Source organism: Lynx canadensis, chromosome E3 (assembly GCF_007474595.2).
Source record: "Lynx canadensis isolate LIC74 chromosome E3, mLynCan4.pri.v2, whole genome shotgun sequence".
Taxonomy (NCBI): Eukaryota; Metazoa; Chordata; class Mammalia; order Carnivora; family Felidae; genus Lynx; species Lynx canadensis.
In genome coordinates, this window is record NC_044318.1 from 14,861,448 (window position 1) to 14,881,511 (window position 20,064).

General features: G+C 41.4%; 1 protein-coding gene across 2 annotated transcripts in view; it reads right to left on the reverse strand.

Annotated features, from left to right (window-relative positions):
• Positions 1 to 17,516, reverse strand: part of SMG1 (SMG1 nonsense mediated mRNA decay associated PI3K related kinase) — a 104,511-nt gene extending 86,995 nt beyond the window's left edge. The window contains exon 1 of one of the 2 annotated variants that reach the window (XM_030300678.1): positions 17,111 to 17,516. In XM_030300678.1, coding sequence (XP_030156538.1) covers positions 17,111 to 17,199 — 89 coding nt within the window. In that variant the 5' untranslated portion in view covers positions 17,200 to 17,516. The remainder of the gene's footprint in view (positions 1 to 17,110) is intronic. The other variant, XM_030300680.1, reaches the window with a different exon arrangement.
• Between the last annotated feature and the right edge of the window lie 2,548 nt (positions 17,517 to 20,064).

Sequence of the window (20,064 nt, forward strand, 5' to 3'; positions counted from 1 at the left end):
ATGAATGTTCACCACAACACTATTCACAATAACCTAAAGGAAGGTGGAAACCCAAAAGTCCTTCAAAGGATGAATGGATTTAAAAAACATGGTATAGGGGTGCCTGGGTGGCTCAGTGGTTAAGTGCCCCTCTCCCAGTAGCGCTCTGCCTCTCTTTCAAAAATAAACATTAAAAAAAAAAAAAACAAACCACAGTATATGCAGACAGTGGAAGATTATAAATTCCACATAAGATTCCATAAAAAGGGAGCACCTGGGTGGCTCAGAGCGTTAAGCATCCGACTCTTGATTTCAGCTCAGGTCACGATCTCACGGGTCACAGGACTGAGGCCTTCATCCAGCTCCATGCTGACCTGCTTGGGATTCTCTACCTCCCTCTCTCTCTGCCCTTTCCCTGCTCACTCTCTCTCAAAATAAATAAACTTACAAAAAAAGAAAAGATTCCATAAAAAGGAATGAAGTACTGACACCTACCACAACACTGATGAACCCTGAAACATTATGCTAAGAGGCCAGAACAAAAGGCTACATATTGTATGATTACATTTATATAAAATATCCAGACTAGGCAAATCGACAAAGTAGATGTGTGGTTGCGAGGAGCTAAGAGGAGGGCAGAATGGGAAGTGACTGCTTAAAGGGTACCGGGGTTCTGTTTGGGGTGATGAAAAGTTCTGGAACTAGACAGTAGTGATCGTTGCACAGTATCATGAATGTACAGTTGGCTCTTGAACAATACGGGTTTGAACTGCACCAGTCCACTTACATGTGGATTTTTTTTCAATACATACAGTACAGTACTATAAATGCCTTCCTCATGATTTTAATATTTTCTTTTCCCTAGCTTATTTTATTGTAAGAATACAGTAATACACAAACACACAAGATATGTTAATTGACTATGTTATTATGAGGCTTTCAGTCAACAGCTGCCTATTAGTAGTTAAGTTTCAGGGAAGTTATATGCAGATTTTCGTGTGTGTGTGTGTGTGCAGGGGTGTTAGGTCAACTGTACTCAGCACACTGGACTGTAAAATGGTAAACTTCATGTCCATTTTACCACAATTTTTTTTTAAATTTATGACATTCTTGGGGTACCTGGCTGGCTCAGTCACTGAACCATGCAACTCTTGATCTTAGGGTTGTGAATTTGAGCACCACGTTGTGTGTAGAGATGACTTAAGAATAATAATAATAATTAAAAAACCTTTAAAAAAAATATATGGCATTCCTGAAAAGATAAAATTATAAGAAGAAACAGACCAGAGGTTAGTTAGCAAGGACAGAAAGCAGGCCTGACAAGGGCACAAGGAAATGTTGCAGGATGATGGAACGACTCTATAGCTTAACTATGGTGGACACGTTTACAATATTACATGTATTTATCAAAACTCAAAGAACTACACAGCTTGTAAATTGTACCTCAATAAATCTTTTTTTTTTTTTTTTTTTGAAACAAAGAAAGTACACAAGCAGGGGATGGGGCAGAGGGAGAGAGAAAATCTTATGCAGGCTCCATACTCAGCGAAGAGCCTAATGTGGGGCTCAATATCACGACCCTATGATCATGACTTGAGCTGAAATCAAGACTCGGACGTTCAACCGACTGAGCCACCCAGGCACCTCAATAAATCTGACTTTATTTTTTTATTAAAAAAAATTTTTTTTTAATGTGTTATTCTATTTTTGAGAGGGAGAGAGAGAGAGCACAAGTGGAAGGAGGGACAGAGAAAGAGGGAGACACAGAATCCAAAGCAGTCTCCAGGCTCTGTCAGCATAGAGCCCAACACAGGGCTCGAACCCACGAACAGTGAGACCAGGACCTGAGCCAAAGTCGGATGCTTAACCAACTGAGTCACTCAGGTGCCCCAAATCTGCCTTTATTTTAACATTGATTTATTATTATTTTTTGTTGTTGTTTGAGAGAGAGCGAGTGCACAAGTGGGGGAAGGGCACGGAAGAGAAAGAGATAAATCCCAAGTAGGATCCACACCGTCAGCCCAGAGCCAGACGTGAGGCTCCAACCCATGACCCATGAGATCAAGACCTGAGCCAAAAACCAAGAATCAGATGCTTAACCGACTGAGCCACCCAATCACCCCAATAAATCGGACTTTAAAGGCAACAGTTCTTTACAGTGAAGGCACAAAAGATAAGGAAAAGACTGTTGATTTATTCTTAATACTTTAGTATTTCAGGTCTTTATTGCCTACCCATATTTAGCCAATCTAAATGGAAAAGCAAAATATGGCACCAGCTTTAAGTCACTTTAAGAAACCAAAGACTGTTAGTGTCTGAATTAATTAATCAGGTCTAAGAACAGGAACTTAGAGCTCAGAAAGGATTAACCTAGCCAAGGTACAGAAAGAAACAACAGCATTTATATCAGTAAAAGACAAATGTTACCTACATTAGTTAAAAAAAAAAAGTTTCTAAATTTCTAACAAAATAGCAATTTCATTCTTTATCAATGCCTGAGAAATACCTGATAGTCCCGATAGCACTCTATTTTTTTAAGAATGAAATGCACAAGGAAGGAAGGAAGGAAGGAAATGCACCATAAATTCTTAATATTTTAGTGTCTACCCATTTTGATACCATTCAGAATTGTGGCTAAATTCTTATTAACTGACCACTGAGAAAGCAGGAAAAAATTAAAGAGTCAAACCACTAAGGCTGATAAAATCAGAAAATCATCGGCTGAGACAAAAACATGAGAAATCCACTGCTAATTTAAGTATTCTAAGGTTCTTTACCTCATCTGGCATAAATGCATACCTAACCAGGTATTAAAGAATAGTGGCAGTTATAAAATCTGGTATGCTTTGAACCTCCAATACAAATGTGAATTTAGGGTTCAGTATTTAACAGAAATAACTTTGTTTATGCTAAATAATAGCTCACCTAAAGGCTCATGAATCTAACGCATCAAGTTAATTTAACTCACTTTCTCTTGGCCTTTATTTTTAACCAATGCTGGCTGACTGCCTTAAAAAGAAACCCTGCTTCAGCTCCCATTTGTATCGCTTATCTTCCCCTTTTGTCAGCAAGTCCTGGAAGTACTTTAGAAACATCCCATTCAGCCTGGGAAATTGCCAACATTGAAAGGAAATCTCTCACTCCATGACCTCCCTAGCAGAGGAAGGACAAAAAAACTGAAAGTCTACAAAGAAACATGTCCACCTCTTCATCCACACCCCCAGGGCTCTCCAGTTAAATGCCAAACATATAGCCCATTAAGACACAGAAGGTTAGAGAAGAATCACTAAGTGTTAAATACTATAGAAATCCTAAAAGGAAGAGTCTGGAAACCAGAATGGGACTCTACAATCAAGAAAAAGGCAGTGTTTTATTAATATAAAAATGTGTGCGACCATCTTTAAAAAGTCCTGAAAATAGGCAAATACTGACTATAGAGTTATTCAGATAAAATTCCTCTAGCTAAAAGATTCAAGCACATCCCATCAAGGGATTGACATGCTTGTGAGATTCTCCAACAACTACATATTTAAAATTTTCCCTTTAAAGATAATTCTAAAAAGCACTGTGGTGTCTTTTAAAAATAAATGTACTGTGGGGGCGCCTGGGTGGCGCAGTCGGTTAAGCGTCCGACTTCAGCCAGGTCACGATCTCGCGGTCCGGGAGTTCGAGCCCCGCGTCGGGCTCTGGGCTGATGGCTCGGAGCCTGGAGCCTGTTTCCGATTCTGTGTCTCCCTCTCTCTCTGCCCCTCCCCCGTTCATGCTCTGTCTCTCTCTGTCCCAAAAATAAATAAACGTTGAAAAAAAAAAAATTTAAAAAAAAAAAAAAATAAATGTACTGTGTAAAAGATAAACATCACTACCACCTTTTTTTTTTTTTTTTACAGGTGACACTGGTCAAGAAAAATGATGTGGTTGCCAAAAATTACTTGTAACACATTAAGAAAATGTTATGCAATTTAGATACAGTTAAAAAAACTATTACCAAGTTAGGCACTACTGCCTAATGGTATGATACACCCTACAAATCTTGGGCACAGTCAAGGTTTTAGAGTATCAGAATAGCAATATTCCATGTACCCCTTAGTAAGTAACATATCTTAAATATGATGGTAAATATGGAAAAGGCACTTACTGAGTTTCATATTCCACACCCGTGATTCTTAACAAAGAGGAAGTTATTAACAGAAATACTTTTAGAGCATTCTCAAATTATACACATGACCCCTGCCCCAACCCTCTTAAAAAATAAATGTACATTAAAAAAAAAAAAAAAACTTAGAAGAGAATTTAAAACACCTTGGTTCTATGTCTAACTTTACCAACATTATACGAAGACGACAAGTAGATTTTTTTTTAGTAGGGCTCCATGCCCAATGTGGGGGGGGGGGGGGCTTGAACCCATGCCCCTGAGATGAGGAGTAGGAAGCTCTACAGACTGGGCCAGTCAGGCACCCCAATACAAGTAGCAAATTTTAAATGGACTCTGATTCCTCTCAACATCTCCAATAACACCTACAAGACGGATCTCCTGAGATATCCTGGGGTGCAACAGTAAAGAAACATACTACGTGTAATCAGGGGTAAATATGTACGATAAACTCTCTACTTAAGTACTGGGACTTCTGCTTTAGAGGCGATCTTGAAATAACTACTTCCTATCCTTGAATATAAATAAAAAGATTCGATAGACAAATCTCAAAAAATATAGTCCCCTAAATCAAGTAGCTGGGAAAGAAAGATACTTTTCAGAATAATCACACTATTCTTCTAACTATAGGAAAATTTATTAAAAGAAGACAGTTGTGGTAGTTACGGAAACATAGTAGAAGCAGCAATCAAGTGCTAGGAAACAATGCTCCCACTGTGCTCAGTAGTAGCAAGAAATATATTGAGGTATTTAAAAGTATTTAGCCTTGGGGCACCTGGATGGCTCAGCTGGTGGAATGTGCCACTCTATCTCTGGGTTGTGGGTTTGAGCCCCACACAGGGTGTAGAGATTACTCAAAAAAATATAAGACCTTAAAAAAGAAAACTATTTAGTCTTAAGTTTAAGAAAACTATGAAACTGTTCAAAATGATCACTTAAGCGACTTTTTCTCATTAGATTTTACACTAGACACACATTAATCGGTTTAGGTGTTTTTAAAATAAGAAACTTTCATAATTCCCTTTTACAACAAAGGAGAAAAATCAATGTTTCTAAATATGAAGTTCTGTAGAAGATGCATTTACTCACTTTAAGTAAATTTATCGCACCATAATTTAAAATAGTAAAAACTCAGGATAGCATAATAATGTATATGTCTCACAATGATATAAAATTTATTCCTATCTTTGTTTAGAAGGTACATGTGGTTTATTTATTTTTTTAATGTACTCCAAACTGTTACACTGGCAGAATATATCCTTGTCATGATCCCACGATCCATCCTCCCTACCCCCTTTAAAACATTAACCAGGGCGCCTGGGTGGCTCACTTGGTAAGCTTCTGACTTTGGCTCAGGTCATTATCTCACAGTTAGTGGGTTCAAGCTTCGCATTGGCTCTGTGCTGACAGCTCAGAGCTTGGAGCCTGTTTCAGATTCCGTCTGTTTGTCTCTCTTTCTCTCTCTCTCTCTCTGCCCCCCCCTGCTCGTACTATGTCTCTTTCTCTCTCAAAAATAATCAAAAAAAGTTTTTAATAAATAAATAAACAAAGCATTAATACCTGCAATGCCTGGGTGGCTCAGTCAGTTAGGCATCTCTTGATTTCGGCTCAGGTCACAATCTCACATTTTCATGAGTTCAATCCCTGCTTGGGATTCTCCCTCTTTCTCTGTTATCCCCGACCCCGCCCACCGCTCACCCAAAATAAATAAATAAACGTAAAAAAAAAAATTAATACTAGATGGTGGGAGAAAGGGAGAGCAACGCAGCATTCAACTGGTGTTCTTAAAGAATTAGTTCTTGGGGCGCCTGGGTGGCGCAGTCGGTTAAGCGTCCGACTTCAGCCAGGTCACGATCTCGCGGTCCGTGAGTTCGAGCCCCGCGTCGGGCTCTGGGCTGATGGCTCAGAGCCTGGAGCCTGTTTCCGATTCTGTGTCTCCCTCTCTCTCTGCCCCTCCCCCGTTCATGCTCTGTCTCTCTCTGTCCCAAAAATAAATAAACGTTGAAAAAAAAAATTAAAAAAAAAAAAAAAAAGAATTAGTTCTTCAAATTCCAGCTGTATAATAAAAGTTAGGCAAGGGCAAGGTACAAACTACCTTTTAATCTACCTTTCTTTATTTAATTCCATTGGCACCTGCCCTCTAATTTATGCAAATAGTTACAAAGAGGAGATTTTTTTTCCCCTGGCTCATAATTTTAACAGGTATCAAGTTCTTAAAGTGCGAATAGTAAGACACAGAGAAAAAATAGACAATTATGCAGATTCACAGTCCAATTCCTCATTAGCCAACTTGACATAGGCTTAGATTATGGCAGCATACTAAAAAATGTAGCAAGAGAACCACTATTATACTGAAGAGCAATTAACTGCATAACCACCAATTTAATAGATATCAGTTATATATCACAATATTTCATATAAATAATATCAAACATCATATATGCCACATCTAATAGAAATTTAACAATGACATGTGCTCCCATTCATATATCCCATTCCCACGTAAATAGAAAATAAATCCCATATTTATTTTATGAAATAAAGTGTTATTTCATAAAATACTCCTTATGAAATTCTTAGAATGACTACACACATGCATACAAAGTACTAGAAGAGAAAACTGAACTAGTGCGTGTGTACAAGTGTGTAGTGAATCCTGAAACTTTCTGAGGAAGAGGTAAAAAAAAAAAAAGGATCTTTAAAATTCCAGATTTGAATCAGACATGGCAACATAAACAGCATTTGTGTAGCACTTCAATAATTTTGAAAGTAATTTTCCAAACTTTAACCTTCACAACCCTACATCTTAGGGAAGGCAAGAATTACCTCTTCAGGGCAACAGCTGGGTAGTGTCAGTACAAAGGACTTTTGTCTACCCATTTTTAGTCCACTGTTATTTTCATGACACCAGCCTCTCCTAAGATAAATATTTGTGAAGGATCAATACTAAAAATGCACATATTCTTAAAAATAAATACACCTGAGAGAGGAACATAAAACACCCTAGTTCTATTTCTAACTTCTCCAATGCAATTACACTAAGACAGAAACCAGATTTTTAAATGAACTCAAAGTGGGGAAAACAGCACTACTGGTGTAATTTTTATATCCTAATAAGAACAGTAAAAACGGAATACTAGTATTACAGTAACTCCACGATACAGGCCACTTAAACAAAAGCTTCCTGGGACACCTGGGTGGCTCAGTAGGTTAAAGCCTCCTGACTCTTGATTTCAGCTCAGGTCATGATCTCACAGTTCGTGAGTTCAAGCCCCGCGCAGAGCCTGCTTGAAACCCACAAACTGTGAGATCATGACCTGAGCCAAAGTCGGATGCTCAACCCACTGAGCCACCCAGGCGCCCCAATACAAAATGTATCTGACGGTAGATTCCTTTTTTTTTTTTTTTTTTTAAGTAAACTCTACCCTTAACGTGTGGCTCAAACTCAACCCTGAGATCAAGAGGCTCATGCTCTACCGACTGAGGCAGCTGGATGCCCAGGTAGGGTCCTTTAAACCTGACTGAAGAAGAAACACTGGATCTCAAGTTTCATAATCCTGTTGTTGGGAAACCTGCTACATTTTCATTTTTCTTCATGTGTACCCAAAGAATAGGACAGGCAAGAAAAGCGATCTTTTGAGGACAGAAAATCCAGGATGTTTTCAATTGAATGTATATATTAATTTAACTGCACCAGGGGCGCCTGGGTGGCTCAGTCGGTTAAGCGTCTTCGGCTCAGGTCATGATCTCGCGGTCCGTGAGTTCAGGCCCCGCATCGGGCTCTGTGCTGACAGCTCAGAACCTGGAGCCTGTTTCAGATTCTGTGTCTCCCTCTCTCTCTGCCCCTCCCCTGCTCATGCTCTGTCTCTCTCTGTCTCAAAAATAAATAAACGTTAAAAAAATGTTAAAAAAATTAAAAAAAAAAATTTAACTGCACCAAATGTGATACTGGTTATCATCTTTGGGATTTTTTAATCAGAATCTAACCTAATCAGAGTCCCATTCTATAGAGGACAAAAATTTGACATCTTTCCTAAAATTAATAGGTTTTTCCGTCTGAATTCTGGCAAATCTCAGAAAGCCAGCATAGAATCTTGTCATTAGGGCAATGAATCTGAATGTCCAATCAAAACAAGGAGTCTGAAAATAAAGCATTACACTTCAGATGAGGAATTCCAGCGGTCATATTATCAGGAATATAAACTAGGGAAACCTTCAAGAGGCTGAACACCAAGAGTCGTTCATGGGTTGCTTCAAAGAACTAAATATGCCAAGATCGCATTTAAAATTTGTCCAAACACACACACACACACACACACACACACACATAAACACACCCATCTTTTCAAATCAGGATTAGGGGCAACTGGATGGCTCAGTCAGTTAAGTATCCAACTCTTGATGTGGGTTCAGGTCATGATCTCAAGGTTTCCCAAATCGAGCTTGGGCTCCAAGCTGGTCATTTAGCCCACTGGATTCTCTCTCCCTCTCCCTTTGCCCCTCCCCCACAGGCACACAAGGTCTCTCACTCTCAATAAATAAACAAATAGAAGATTAAAACGCTAAAGAGAAGGTAGTAAAAACAAATTTTCAATGAACAAAGTCAAATAAAAAGGAAAAATTAAATTCAAAGAGCTTCAGTAAAAAAAAAAAAAAAATGGTGCCAATGCTGTTATACATGGAGGAAAAAATGAATATTTGTCAGTATATATATTAGTGGAGGCTTCTCCCTATTCAACAGGAAAGGTATTAAGTATTTTGGATGCTACCAAAAATAAAGATCTAATAAATACTAAGTTAAACAACATTTTTTAATTTAAAAAAATTTTTTTAAGTTTATTTTGAGAGAGAGTGAGAAAGCACGTGCTTGCACAAGGGAGGGGCGGGAAAGGGAGAGAATGCCAAGCAGGTTCTGCACTGTCAGCACAGAGCCCAACACAGGGCCTCGAAGTCACAAACTTCAATATTACAACCTAAGCCGCAATCAAGAGTTGGACACTTACCAGAGCCACCCAGGTGCCCCAAAAGAATATTTGTTGAAAACTTGCAGACAAATACATGAGTACATAATTATCGCAGGCCACTGCAGAGCCATTAACAATTTTCTTGTGAACCATAAGAGCACTCCTGAGGTTCCTTAAGATGCTAAAATAACGTATAAGGGAAAAATGTAGTGGGGGGGGGGGGCGCTGAGTGGCTCCATCAGTTAAGCTCCATCTGACCAGTCAAACTGTGCTGACCGACAGCACAGAGCCTGCTTGAGATTCTATCTTTCCCTCTCTCTGCCCCTCCCCTGCTTGCGTTCCCAAACGCTCTCTCTCCCTCTCTCAAAATAAACATTTAAAAAAAATGTGTTTAAAGTAGTGCTTCTTGTAAACAAAAAATAACATAACTGAGGTAGTTCCATACCAAAAAAGAAAAAAAATAATTAATTCTGACACCAGAAACCTCTGAAAAAACGTCTTTTAAATGAACACAAAAAGCCTTTAAGAGGTTTTTAAATAATAAACATGAGATCCTAAACATACTATGTAATATGAATAGCAAATTAAGCTCCAAAAAAATGATTTCCAACAAGAATACAATTCCCTTCTTTGAAAGGGTGTGAAAATTAATATGAAAGAAGTAATTTACCATGTTGGGAAATCTGTTGATTCTGGGGGAAAAAAAATTTTTTTTTACATAAGCTCTATACCAAAGTGGGGGGTCGAACTCAGGACCCCGAGATCAAGAGTCATATGCTCTACTGACTGAGCCAGCCAGGTACCCCTGATTCTTGAAAATTTTGATTTCAGTCATTCCCCCAATCAGCAGGCACACAAGGACTCAGGTATTCTACTGGAATGTCAGAAGGCACAACCCAGTGCTTAACTTTTCAGTGATCAGATTGTTTAAATAATGTCCAAATAGATACAATAGATACAGGATAAAATGTCAAGGTGTAAAAGAACTTTTTTTAAAATATTTTTTAATGTTTATTTTTGAGAGAGAGAGAGACGCACACACACGCGACCACTACGGGGGGGGGGGGGGGGGCAGAGAAAGAAAGGGAAACACAGAATCTGAAGTCATCAGCACAGAGCCCGACACCGGGCTCGAACCCACAAACCTTGAGCCGAAGTCAGACACTTAGCTGACTGAGCCACCCTGATGCCCCTGTAAAAGAACTTCAAATATGTGAGCAACGTATTTTTTCAAGATGGATATTCATATTCTTTCTTAAATGAACATATTCTTCCTTCTGTAAAAGATCTGGCCATCTCAGGCTACTAGAACACTGTCTCTTTAAACCCGTTCAATCAGCTTAATTTACTGCTGCCTCAGGCTAACCAGGCTGCTATACCAGGAACAGTTCCCTTCAAAATGCCTCTCATAGCTTCTGTGTTGTAAGCTAGAGTTAACACTAAACACAAAAACAAACTTGCAGAATTTCATTTTCATGTATTTACTTGAGGAAGAACACTCAAATATAGAGTGTATACTTTTTTTTTTTTTTAAATAAGCTCTACACTCAACGTAGGGCTTGAACTCACGATGCTGAGATCAAGAGTTGCATGCTCTATCAACTGAGCCAGCCAGGTGCCTCTAGAGTGTATACTATTAACTGATGCACTAGGAGGTAAGAAGGGACGCAGAGGTCGAACCATTATACAAAACGCATGCACATATGAAGGCTGTTTTTTGGAGGAAGACACACATGAAACTTTCAGATAGTTAAGTGCTATGAAGAAAACCCCAGATGAAATGTCAGAGAAAGCTGCTTCTTCTCAGTGAGGGGGTGACATTTAGGCTGGGACAACAGAAGGGCATCCAGGTCACCATACTCTGAGAAGAGCAATCTATGCAGTAGCTACACAGCAAGAACAGTACATGCAAAGGCCCTAAGGCAGAAATGAACTTCAGGAGTGCTTTAGGGCAAGTAAGACACAGAAAGGGGAGAAAAAGACAGGCTCAGCCCTCAAGGACTTAAGAGATCAATCACTGAAGTGATAAGCAGTTAGCTTTCACTGTAGACCTGTTGTAACAGAAGAGGGATCACAGAGGGCAGAGGTAGCCAGGTAGGGGAGTTAAAGGAAGTACAAGGTTTAGACTGGGGAAAAGCATGAAAAAGAAAGCAACAATAGGTATCAAGATGGTAGAGAAAAGTCCATGAACCTGTAGCTGATAGGACTAAACTCAACCAAGAAGAGCTCTCATGTGTCCTAAGATGCCTAAAAAAGTTAACAAGGGAGCCTCCACCTGTTTTTACACAGGATCTTTAGATATCCCAAGAAAATATGTTTATAGCAAAAGAAAAAGAACAGAAAAGAACATGACAAGATTACCAATCCACAGAAACTATAAATTGGTAATAAGTCCTAAGAATATTCAAAGATTTCCTTTCTACAGCAAATTTTAAGGCAAGATCTACCCATACACTCTGCCAGTGCGGTGTTTTTTGTTTGTGTGTATGTGTTTTGTTTTGTTTTGTTTTGAGGGGCGGGGAGGAGTGTAATCCATCTGAAAAATCAATGCTTATCTGTATCCTAAGTGGGGTCATGGTTACCCAGGTATATACATTTTGTCAAAATTCACTGAACGTAAGATCTATACATAAGTAAATTTCATCTAAAAAAAAGTAACACAGTCCAGTATAAAAAAGTATTCAAAAAAATTACAATCAACTAATACAAGTGGAGGAAAACTAACACTATAAAAATACAAACGTCTCAATAAGAATAGGTTACACTCTACATTAAAAAAAAATAAAATAAAATGTAATAAGCTTGAGTATTTCACATGGAAATTAAACCAAAAAATGTCTGTAATCTTTACTGTCCCGCCTCTACACAAAAGGGGATGTTTTATTTTGTAGTCCCCAAAACAAAATGGGTTCTGAAAAACTTTCAAGGGGGCGCCTGGGTGGCGCAGTCGGTTAAGCGTCCGACTTCAGCCAGGTCACAATCTCGCCGTCCATGAGTTCGAGCCCGCGTCGGGCTCTGGGCTGATGGCTCAGAGCCTGGAGCCTGTTTCGGGTTCTGTGTCTCCCTCTCTCTCTGCCCCTCCCCCGTTCATGCTCTGTCTCTCTCTGTCCCAAAAATAAATAAACGTTGAAAAAAAAATTAAAAAAAAAAATGAAAAACTTTCAAAAGCCAAAGACAGGTAACCAAAATAAGAAGAGACACCAAACAAATGACTACTTGTGTGAATCCATAAAGCGAGGGCCACTGAAAAGAACCCCAGGGATTTATTTTAGGTGATTAGAATAAGAAAGGCAAGTAAGCAAGTGTCTACTATATGCCAGGCAGTGAAGGCAAGAAATCTCAAATCTAAAAGTTGTGAGAATTCAGATAAACCAACGAACAAAAAGCAGAAACAGACCCATAAATACAGGTAACAAATTGATGGTTGCCAAAGGGGAGCAGGGTGGGGGAATAGGCAAAATGGGTGAAGGAGAGTAGGAGATACAGGTTTGCAGTTCTGACTTACTCATTAAGTCACCAGAATAAAAGGAATAGTGTAAGGAATACAGGGGAGGAAAAAAAAAAAAGATTGTGAGAATTAACCGTTCACAAGACACCACAGACCACACTCCATTTTCTGTGTATGAACATTCCATCTAAGTGTCCTAACCTAAACTGAAGTGTGAGTAGATAAAAAGTATCACTGTAGTGATCATAATCAACACCAGAAAACACATGAGGGGCTTTTGCTTATGGAAATTCCCACATACTGGGCTGAATACTTCTGTATGAATTTAAATAATGATTTATAAACAAAATATTCAGGTCCTTAGCAGTCTCTGTAAGGTACGGATTCAAGGCCCACCATACAGCTCCAATATAGCTCTTGAGCTATATCTCATCTGTATCACTCAAAAGTACCCCATCCTTCTCATCAAAATGGAAATATTTTACCAAGGACCACTTGCTTATTTTACTTTCTTTTTTGAGACCCCTCCCCAATTACTGTCAAAAAAGTACAAATCAATTTCACGGCCCCACTGCCCCCTATTCATCTGTATAGCTTTACATCCTGACTCTCCAGGTTTTAAACCCTATTAATTACACATAAAAATAATTAAATCAAAAATTATATACCACTTCATAACCATATAATACTTCACCATTTCAAAGTCTTTTCTCCCATATTAACCTATAACCTCCTTAAAGATAGTGGCACTATCAGTCATAAAAATCCCTAAAGGATCAATATTTCCTAAAAGCAAATATTTTCATTGAATTAGAATATTACATAATCTCCTGCTACTAACATGCGCAGATGGTTTATTTTATAATGGAAAAAACAAACTCTCCCCACAAATTAAACACCCATACAGAGTTATCTGATAAACCTCCATAGCGTACTCGAAAATCTGCGGTACAGAATTGGTAATCGTTACATTCTATTAAACTAAAGCTCTATCTTTAGTTATAAAATATGTAACTCCACTTAATTTTTCCTTTATGTATTTCACTATATCATGTACCTATGGACATCAAATGGTATACAGACTCATAAAAAGCTAAACAGACAGAACCACCTGGGTGGCTCAGTCAGTTAAGCATCAGACTTCAACTCATGATCTCCTGGTTGATGAGCTCAAGCCCCACACGGGGCTCTGTGCTATCAGCACAGAACCTGCTTTGGATCTTGTTTCCCTCTCTGACCCTTGCTTGTGCCACCTCTTAATAAATAAACATTAAAAACAACAACAACAACAAATAGACAACTCTGGTTTCAAAAACCCAGCTTCTCACAATGCCAGACATACCAGTTTCTGACTTTTCTATCTTCACAGCACTCTTCCTATTTTTTGCTCTGTGACAATGGAGGATAAAGGTATTTGTACTTTTGAAAACTTTAATCTGTCTACATTCTACCAAAAATGGAAGCTATTTTTAAGATACAGTTTCATCGTTAGAGAACTGTAGAAAGATGACAAGTTTGGGCACTGTAAGATACCCATTGTAAATCTGTTAAATAAAGTCCTAAGATTCCAAAGTACAGAAGCAAAATCTTGTTTTCTCTTTACCTGAATGCTTCCTCTTGTTTGAACTGATCTTTGACTCCAATGTCAAATTAGTCATGCCATTTTGGAGTATTAAAGTGTATAATAATTATACATTTAATTTTTAAAACAAGTCATTCTGATCTCTATCTTGATTGGTACAACTGGAAGATCATATTCCAAAACAAAGTCAAGAAAAGGACATACTTTGGCTAGTGGCAATGACAAAACTACTCATTTGCCTAATCATTCATAAATCTTAATTGACACTAGAGTGAATGAAGAGGAAGACTATCAACCAGTGCTATATGAACGCTTTCTGCTAAAGGTATGCTTCTAGCAAAGATGGGCTTATTCTGTTGCCATATGACACTAGTCTATTCAGCCACCTGGAACACTTCCTGTCAGTATGTGCGAAGTATCACGTGTGGCCATGACTGACTCAACAGTTGGTTTCCAGACTGACAAACTAACACGAAAAGAAACCAACAAGAGTTGCTTTAATTTTTTTTTTTTACCCTTTATTTATTTTTGAGAGAGACAGAGACAGACAGACAGACAGACAAGAGCGTGAACAGGAAGGGGAGAAAGAGAGGGAGACACAGAATCTGAAGCAGGCTCCAGGCTCTGAGCTGTCAGCACAGAGCCCCACGCGGGGTTCCAACTCACGACCGCGAGATCACAACCTGAACCTGACCTGAACCGAAGTCAGACGCTCAACTGACTGAGCCACCCAAGCACCCCAAGAATTGCTTTTTTAAATCCCACTTGTTCAAAAGTCTAAATCTAAGAAAAACAAAATCAGACAAGTAATGGTATAGAAAGACAAATAATTTTTTAAAAAACCAAAATAATTCACATGAACCATAAGGAATCTGCCTACATTTGAAGATGTTTAGAAAAATAAATCTCCATTTAAACAAAGAGGAAGATGAAGTTCCATTTGTCAGTTAACTGGAATCTGTCACCTTTCTGAAGAGGAGACAGAATAACCCACCACAAACTTATGAAAATTTATGATTGGCAAACAAGGTTCTTTACTTTTTAACAAAACAACTATGGCAACCCCACAGATAAATCAACTTCTGCTATGGGGTACTGTCCGTCCTTCTCTGTTCCCTCTTCTACAAAAAAAAGTTAGGTATTTCCAACATCCTAACCAACTGTTACTCTGTGTAACCAACTATATCTCACAGTATCCTCTACCTAGGCATAAAGTTCTGAGACTTGGTTACAGAGCCTAGCTTCACAGAAAGCTAACACCGTCCCCCCAACAAGCACACCACAGCCATGAAACAGAACACATAAAAGAAGATATGGACAATATTAATAATCCACATACATATTCCATAAATATATAACCCATTCTGCCTCATATCTGTCAAATGCAGTCAAGTGACCCCAGCAGGTGGCTGCAACTCTGCTTCTCCATTTATTTAGAATTAAAAGTTACAAGTTATTCTTTTCCAAAAGCTCTAGGACTATTTGTGAGCACTTTATTTAGTCCTCTAAAGGGATGCTTTTTTATACTTTACATATGCTGACCACAATACTGAAAAATAATGGGAAATCTACCATCTAAGGCTGTCAAATGTCAAATTCAAGCTCATTTAATCATCTGATTTACTAGATTCGAAAACAAAAACTACTTCACACATTTCAATGAAAGTACAAAACTAAGAATGTCAATTACAGATAATTTAATTACTATCAATTTACTTAAACTAGTCAGTTGATAGTACTTAAAGCACTCACAAACCCTAAGTGGTAAAGGACAAGTAAAGCTGTACTTTTCAATTTTTTAAAACTATTTAACATCTCAATTCAAGAGTCAGGCATTAACTCTTACACACAAATGTTCTCAACAGACACAGGGTTTGGGAAGATATATTAAACAGAGTAAGAGGTGTACCACCCCTCATCCAAAAGACTTTTCCATCCTCTTAAAATGTTACATTCTAACATCTGAACAAATTATTATTTCCAGCACTACTGAAGTTACATATAACCACGAGGAAGGAAGTCATCCCAAGTGTCTTAACACTTATTTCGCCAGTTTCAGGACAATCATAATTCAAGTGCGCTTCAAAGTATGAAAACTCCATGAATCCACTAACCCTAAAACCTTATATACATTTAGGGAGTTCTTTTAGGCACTCACACCTAAATTAGGCACAAGTGCCTCATGATTAATCAGAAAGACACAAAAACTGTATATATATGTAAAAAGGTGATGCTCCTAATATGTTCAATTCCAAAAAGGCCCCAAAGCAGTCTGAGATCAAATGCCCTCCATGCAAGAGAAAATTCTCTACTCCTCTTAGTGCCTGCTCAACAGTCCAAGTATGAATTGCTCTCCACCAGGGTAACTGCCCCTGCACTTGGGGAAAACTTCATTTCCCAGGACCGGGGTGGGTCAGCCTCATTAACACAGTCACAATCTCATTTCACGCCCCACAACTGCCCTGCCTAAAGTCACAATAAAGCCTTGGAGTGTTTGGGGGTTTTGTTTTTTGAAATATTAACACGTGGGGGGCTCACAGAAGAGAATCACAGTTAAGAAGCTCTTTTACGTGGGTGCTGAGAGTGTAAGGGACCAAGGGAGTGAGTGAGTAACACAGAGGGTCCTGGACTCCCAGGATTCCCCAACTCCAATTCCAACTTGGTGGGTGGTAACCAGAGTCCCCCACCACCACCATGCCCCTTTCTTCACCCTCCTTGACCCAACTCCTAGGCCAGTGCCTTCGTTGGGCGCCCTGGTCTCAGCTCCAGCCCTGGGGCTGAAATGCAGTGGCAGGGAGACATTTAGGCCTCGCCTCCCAGCGGCCTTCCTCCCCGAGCAGGGGCGGGAGGGGACCCAGGAAGCCGCGCTCGGTTCCTGGGGGGGTGGAGGGCCTAGGCCGCGCCTCCCAGCCGGATGGCCCTAGGCCTCGGCCCGCCCGAGGCGGGGCCCGGGGTCGGGGCGGCGGGCTAGGCGCCGGCTCACCCACCTGGGTTGCCAGTCATTCCAGCTCCGTGGGTACTTGGTGCCGCCGCCGCCGCCGCTGCTCAGCCGAGACCCCGGGGCTCTGCGGCTCATTACCTTCCCCGACACGACATGGCCAAGCGCCGCCGCCCAAAGAAGCGCGAGTCGCCGCCCGAACCGACCGCCGCCGACACTCCGCTCCCGCCTGGGGTAGAGGAGGAAGCCGAAGAGAAGAAGAAGGAGGAGGAGGAGGAGGCGGCGGAGGGCGGGGGAGGCGGACGGCCGTTCCGGGTTCCGCCTGAGCCCGCAGCGCAGGACGAGGAGGCGGGAGCAACGCCGCGAGGGGGAGGCGGAGGAAGGGGAGGCGACGTTTCTTCCAGGGCCGAGCGCGGCCCGCGACGCCGGGACCCAGGAGGAAGAGGACGACGAGGAGGAGGCGGTGGCGGCGGCTGCTCACGCTCACACAGCCACGGCTTCCCCGCCTCCCGGCTCCGCCCGCCGCGCCGCCGCTGCCGCACGGCATGCTGGGAGCGAGGGGCGGTGTCGGCGCCCGCCAGGCCAGGGGAGAGGGGCGGGGCCGGCTACAGGGGGCGGAGCCGGGCGGGCGCGGCTTGCGGATCGCCCTCCCGCGCTCCGGACTAGCTTCCACTCCCTGCGGACCGTGCCAAGGTCCCGGCCCCGCCGCGGGGGATCATGGGAGAGGGGAATCTCCGCCACCACCCTCAAACACACACCCTCCCAAACACTCTCCAGAAAGCGTTAGACCCCCCGAGGGCTGGGCAGTCAGGTGTAAACAGGCATCCAATCAAGGACCCGGGGTGTCTCCGCGGGCGCACACGCACACACTGGCGGGCGTGCCCTTAGGCTCACGTGGGCGCACTTTCCCCACCCTATTCGGTAAAAAGTAAAAATAAAGAGCGGGTGGATAGTCCCCTACCCAGCCCCCTCCGGAAATGTGCCCATGGAGTCCTTTCACCTTGACCATCTCTTCCCGGTGTAAAAAACTAAACTAAGTAGAGGGAGAAAAAGGAATCCCCTTCCCCCCCCCCCCCCCGCAATGCCTGTCCCCTGCAATGTGAACTGTGCTTTCAAATCCTCTCACTGTGTAACACTTGTCCACCTTCCCCACCAGAAAAACCTGGCTGGTAGGGAGAGGGTTACACACCTGAGCACTTTGCCCTGCCCACAGTCCCCCCGGAGAGATTTCACGAAAGCATCTGACACATGCTGTGGGTGCAGATGCATAGAGAAAAGCCGAACAAGATGCACATCAAACAGGTTACAGGGGAATTACCTTTGGGGACGGTAGTCAAAAGCGTCTTCACATTTACACAGAGGGTCTTAGCCTATTTTATGTTGCAAGAAGTCAGTTTTTACATACTACCTGTGTAATTAAAAATGATTACCTAAAGTTCTTGAAGATCATAAGACTTAGGTATTTCCACACCCACACCTCCTCAACCTTGGGCTCTTTGCTTATACCCACCAACCACTCACTAAGGTATGATCCTGCCAGCTCTAAAAGATGAAAAATTCATTGGGATTCTCTCTTACCTTCTGCCTCTGCCCCCCCCCACTCCCCCCTCCACCCCGTGCATGTGCGCTCTCTCTCTCTCTCTCTCTCTCTCTCTCTCAAAATAACTAAATTTGAAAGACAGAGAGAGAGAGAGGAAGAAGGAAGGAAGGAGGGGAGGAAGGGAGGAAGGGAGGGAGAAACCTCTGAACCTCGGAACTGGGGCTGATATTTGACTCAACACAGAAATTCCCACTAGGTCAGACCCAAGCCAAGGTCACGAAGTGTGTTAAAAAAAAAATGAACAAGACCTAATCAAGAGGGATATAGCTCAGGTACACACTCCATCCCAAAATTTGCCCATACCAGCCTACCTCCCTCTTGCTGACAAGAGGATATGAGGCAGTGTTCTACCTGTTTGGAATAAGAGGCCCTATGAGAGGTGTCCTTTCTTCCCTGTTTATCCTTCCCTCTTTCCTATTCTCCTGAGAGAAAAAGTCCCTCTTCAATAAGGTCCCAAGATTAGGGTCCCCTCACTCAATATGGTCATCTCTGGGAGACTATTATTCTTGCCACAAGGTATTTGGGTTCTATTTGTTTGTAATTACTGTTTAATTACATAAGCAATAATGAATACATTGTCCTCATATGACTTTTGAATATTATACAGCCTAATTCTGATTTATTCTTTCGTTCAACATTCAGCAAAATTTGTTGAGCATCTACTAACTAGGTATTTGGGGTCAGGAGAGTAATCAAGACTCCATCTCTGTCCTAAAGGAACTCCAGGAGTAGGAGTCAGAAAGATACATCTATTCTTAGAAATGACTGAAATAGTTATTTTTGCTCAATTTCCTCTCTCTCCAGACCTATCAATCTGACCAGAAAGGCCCCTCTCCCAAAGCCTTTTCTTTAAATTTTTTTTCAACGTTTCTTATTTATTTTTGGGACAGAGAGAAACAGAGCATGAACGGGGGAGGGGCAGAGAGAGAGGGAGACACAGAATCGGAAACAGGCTCCAGGCTCCGAGCCATCAGCCCAGAGCCTGACGCGGGGCTCGAACTCACAGGCCGCGAGATCGTGACCTGGCTGAAGTCGGACGCTTAACCGACTGCGCCACCCAGGCGCCCCCCAAAGCCTTTTCTTAATTGTAAGTTCTGAGATTCCTTGGATCTGCTTTCCTCAGTTCTTGTACTTTTTAAAAAAATTTTTTTTAATGTTTATTTATTTTTGAGAGAGAGACAAAGTGTGAGTGGGGGAGGAGCAGAGAGAGAGGGAGACACAGAATCTGAAGCAGGCTGCAGGCTCTGAGCTCTCAGTACAGAGCCCGATGCGGGGCTCGAACTCATGAACAGTGAGATCCTGACCTGAGCTGAAGTCGGACGCTTACCGATTGAGCCACCCACGTGCCCCCAGTTCTTGTACTTTTTATGCTCCAGGTGAGTTAGTGCTCTCCTCCCCTCCGA